The 2,897-nt window shown below is 38.6% G+C and overlaps 1 protein-coding gene across 1 annotated transcript; it reads right to left on the reverse strand.

The window, feature by feature from the left end:
• Nucleotides 1-1,259: 1,259 nt before the first annotated feature.
• Nucleotides 1,260-2,336, reverse strand: LOC101300010. Its single transcript, XM_004290097.1, has 3 exons — nucleotides 2,182-2,336; nucleotides 1,789-1,871; nucleotides 1,260-1,692 (listed from the first exon to the last, which is right to left on the reverse strand). The coding sequence occupies exons 1-3, from the start codon at nucleotides 2,258-2,260 to the stop codon at nucleotides 1,516-1,518; spliced, it is 339 nt and encodes a 112-aa protein (XP_004290145.1). The 5' UTR covers nucleotides 2,261-2,336; the 3' UTR covers nucleotides 1,260-1,515.
• Nucleotides 2,337-2,897: the final 561 nt, after the last annotated feature.

The following is a 2,897-nucleotide window of genomic DNA, read 5'->3' on the forward strand; positions in this document are numbered from 1 at the left end:
TAACCTCAACGAGTTATTGCTGGTAGTGTCTCTTACTTCCAATGTGAAAACTTTCACTGCACATTCTTCATGTATATCGAGCCACATAACCCAATAATGTTAGCCACCGAGCTCATTGTTTGTTTTAGCCCGGAACCACTAGGCAACGTATGTTTATTCCCAAGAAGAAAAGAAAAGGTGGCAACAGCAATTTAGCAAATGATGCAATTAATGGACGAGAAGGGAGGCATGAGGCAGTGCATGAAGCATTTTCTGACCGGTGCTGCAATAAGCAACCACGCATGCTTTGTTTCTACACGCACCACAGAGCTACACGCTGCAAAAATTGGGTCCTCCATTCTGCATCTTATTGTTTACAGTTTTGTTATTTTGTGCAGATGAAAAGCATTGTAACAGCTTGCCCATGTGAACCTTTGCTAACTCCTCTTATGTCCCAATTCAATTAGGACCACTTTCATGTGTCTCCTTGCAAGAGACTACCCCTCACTACTATTGTTAGTCTAGCGAGGACTAGAATATCACCACCTACCATACCAACCTTCAAAACCAGTGGCCAAAACTCACCCAGATCGAATCAGTAAGGTAAGGTTTTCCCCTCTTGATTCTCATATCTTTCTTGGTAATAGTATCAGGCAAGTACACATTGCAAGAGGAATTTTGCATGCAGGGTTTAACAGTTACAGATATCCTGAACCTCAAATCTTTGCATAAGGTGAGTATAAGCGAATGGATTCATGAGGGTTTAACCGTAACACACTTATGCTCCCGATTCATCTGGACCTGAAAATCTGTCCTGGGATCTCAATCTTTTGAGGAGAGCGAGATGCGTGGATTAGTATATATATACTTGGAAAGGAAGAGAAGACATTAAAGTTGAATTCTTGCTATCTAATTGGGAATTAGCTCCCTATCAGTAAAGTTATGAACCCTAGCTATGTAAAGTTATGATAAAGAGTAATCTTTAGATTATGTAAAGATATATATTTATAAAACCGGAGGTTAGCTGATGTATAACAAGGTATATATCATCATGTCAAGATTAGTTGGAATGCGGATCAATACTAAAATTGTCTTGCATAACCAGAGAATTCGTGTACAACATGAACTTGGAACTCATAAAAGGTAAATAAATAAATAATAAATAAATAAAAATAAAAAAAACTAATTCTAGATATTCATGGACTACTGCTCATGAGATAGAGATAGTACTTCGATCTGATAGAGTTTGGAAGCTTAACAGGTTAACAAAAAGAAATACTACAGAAACATAAAGATATACTCTCGAACTTGTAATGAAACAAAATGGGTACATTTCACCAAAAATTGATGCAGCTAGCTTTCAGCATTCAAAAATAAAACACTACATTAACACCCTTTGAACTTAATATTGCTATAACAGCAAACATGGGACTAAATAATTTACTTGCATGATTGTGCCACTGCTAGCATGATTTCCATTCCAATTGGAAAACAGACTCAATCCTCAACTGAAACTCTCACAATAAATGTGGTTGTTTACCTATGACACACACATCTGTAGTGGTAAGCACTATTGATAGGGTCATTTCCTTCTACTGGGACTTGCTCAGCTCTGCACTTGTACTTGCATCCTCTGCATTCATTATAAGTACAGGTTGGTGCTGTGGATCCAATCATCAGTCTCCTTGCATAGTTCTTATTTTTCTCACTACCCTATATACCCTCAAACAAAAAAAGAATTACCCCACAGAATTTAAGAAATCTAAAAGAGAAAAAAAATTTGCTCCTACTAATTATATATTGGTTCACCTGCTTAAGCTGCTCTCCTTTTGAAGGAGAGGAACCATGAACCCTTTGATGGTTTTGGAGTGCTGCTACTTCAGTTCTGGATCCTGCAGGAAATAATGAAGTAAACCATCTTTGGTTAGTTTGTAAGCATAAAATCAAAAGTAATCTTGGCATTTCGGAATAGGCTATCAATGCTGGTATATATAGTGGTGGTTTGCAGTAAGGAGAGAAAGGAAGAAAATTTTATATCAAACAAATCTGGAATTTTCAGAAGCTGTTTAATATATTGGCAAAATCTTGTTGAAGGGGGTGTACACAATGCAAGAAAGAATCTTGATGGGAGAACAAAGGGTGAGAAATGAACATTTTTTCTTAAATGAGAAAGAAACTTGAAGGTAGAGTATTGAAATATACCTTGTATAACATAAGCTGCACAGATTAATATGTAGAGCAGTGCTAAGAGTAGTTTAGGAGGTGTTCTAGCTCTGGCCATCTTACTCCTTTGGAGTTTTGGAGATGGAACAACTTTGAGTGAGATGAAATATATGTGGTCAATATACAAGTAGAAGGATAAGAGAGAGGGAGGGAGAGAAAGAGAGCAAGGTTGCTAGAAACTCCCCTCAGCTGCTAGTAGTTGGTAGTAGTGAGCATATGAGATTGAGAGAGACAGAGAACTGGCAAAATCTGCAGCAGTGTGACTCAGACTCAGAGGGGGGAGCACACCTAAAAATGGCCCCTAACCAGTGGGGCTAAATCACCAGTATGGAATCTTATTCAGAAATGACCACCCTGCCATTTGCTTCTGATATGAATATTTGCTTTGCTTTTCATTGTTTGAAGGGTGGAAAAGAAATTTTCAGCTGGGGCAAATCATTTGACTCGACTCTAGAAGCTTGGAGAAATGCAAGATGCTCCGAGTGAAAAGTGAAATCGATCGTTGTTCTGTCTTTTGGTCGAGAAATAATATGGAACCAAATTTGCCAACCATCAAATTTGGTGGTCATCTATGACCAACCAATCAAACACTGCCAGAGAGAGAGAGAGAGAGAGAGAGAGAGAGAGAGAGAGAGAGAGAGAGAGAGAGAGAGAGAGAGAGAGAGAGAGAGAGAGACGACGACGACGACGACGAC

This window comes from Fragaria vesca, linkage group LG2 (assembly GCF_000184155.1).
Source record: "Fragaria vesca subsp. vesca linkage group LG2, FraVesHawaii_1.0, whole genome shotgun sequence".
In the NCBI taxonomy this organism is placed as follows: Eukaryota; Viridiplantae; Streptophyta; class Magnoliopsida; order Rosales; family Rosaceae; genus Fragaria; species Fragaria vesca.

Bases quoted from the DNA above. Each gene is read 5' to 3' on its own strand.
- LOC101300010 (XM_004290097.1), bottom strand. From the start codon at position 2,260: ATGGCCAGAGCTAGAACACCTCCTAAACTACTCTTAGCACTGCTCTAC. The intron at 1,872-2,181 runs GTATATTTCAAT...TATTTCCTGCAG, and splicing joins TGCAGCTTATGTTATACAAG to GATCCAGAACTGAAGTAGCA. The intron at 1,693-1,788 runs GTGAACCAATAT...GAGGGTATATAG, and splicing joins AAGGAGAGCAGCTTAAGCAG to GGTAGTGAGAAAAATAAGAA.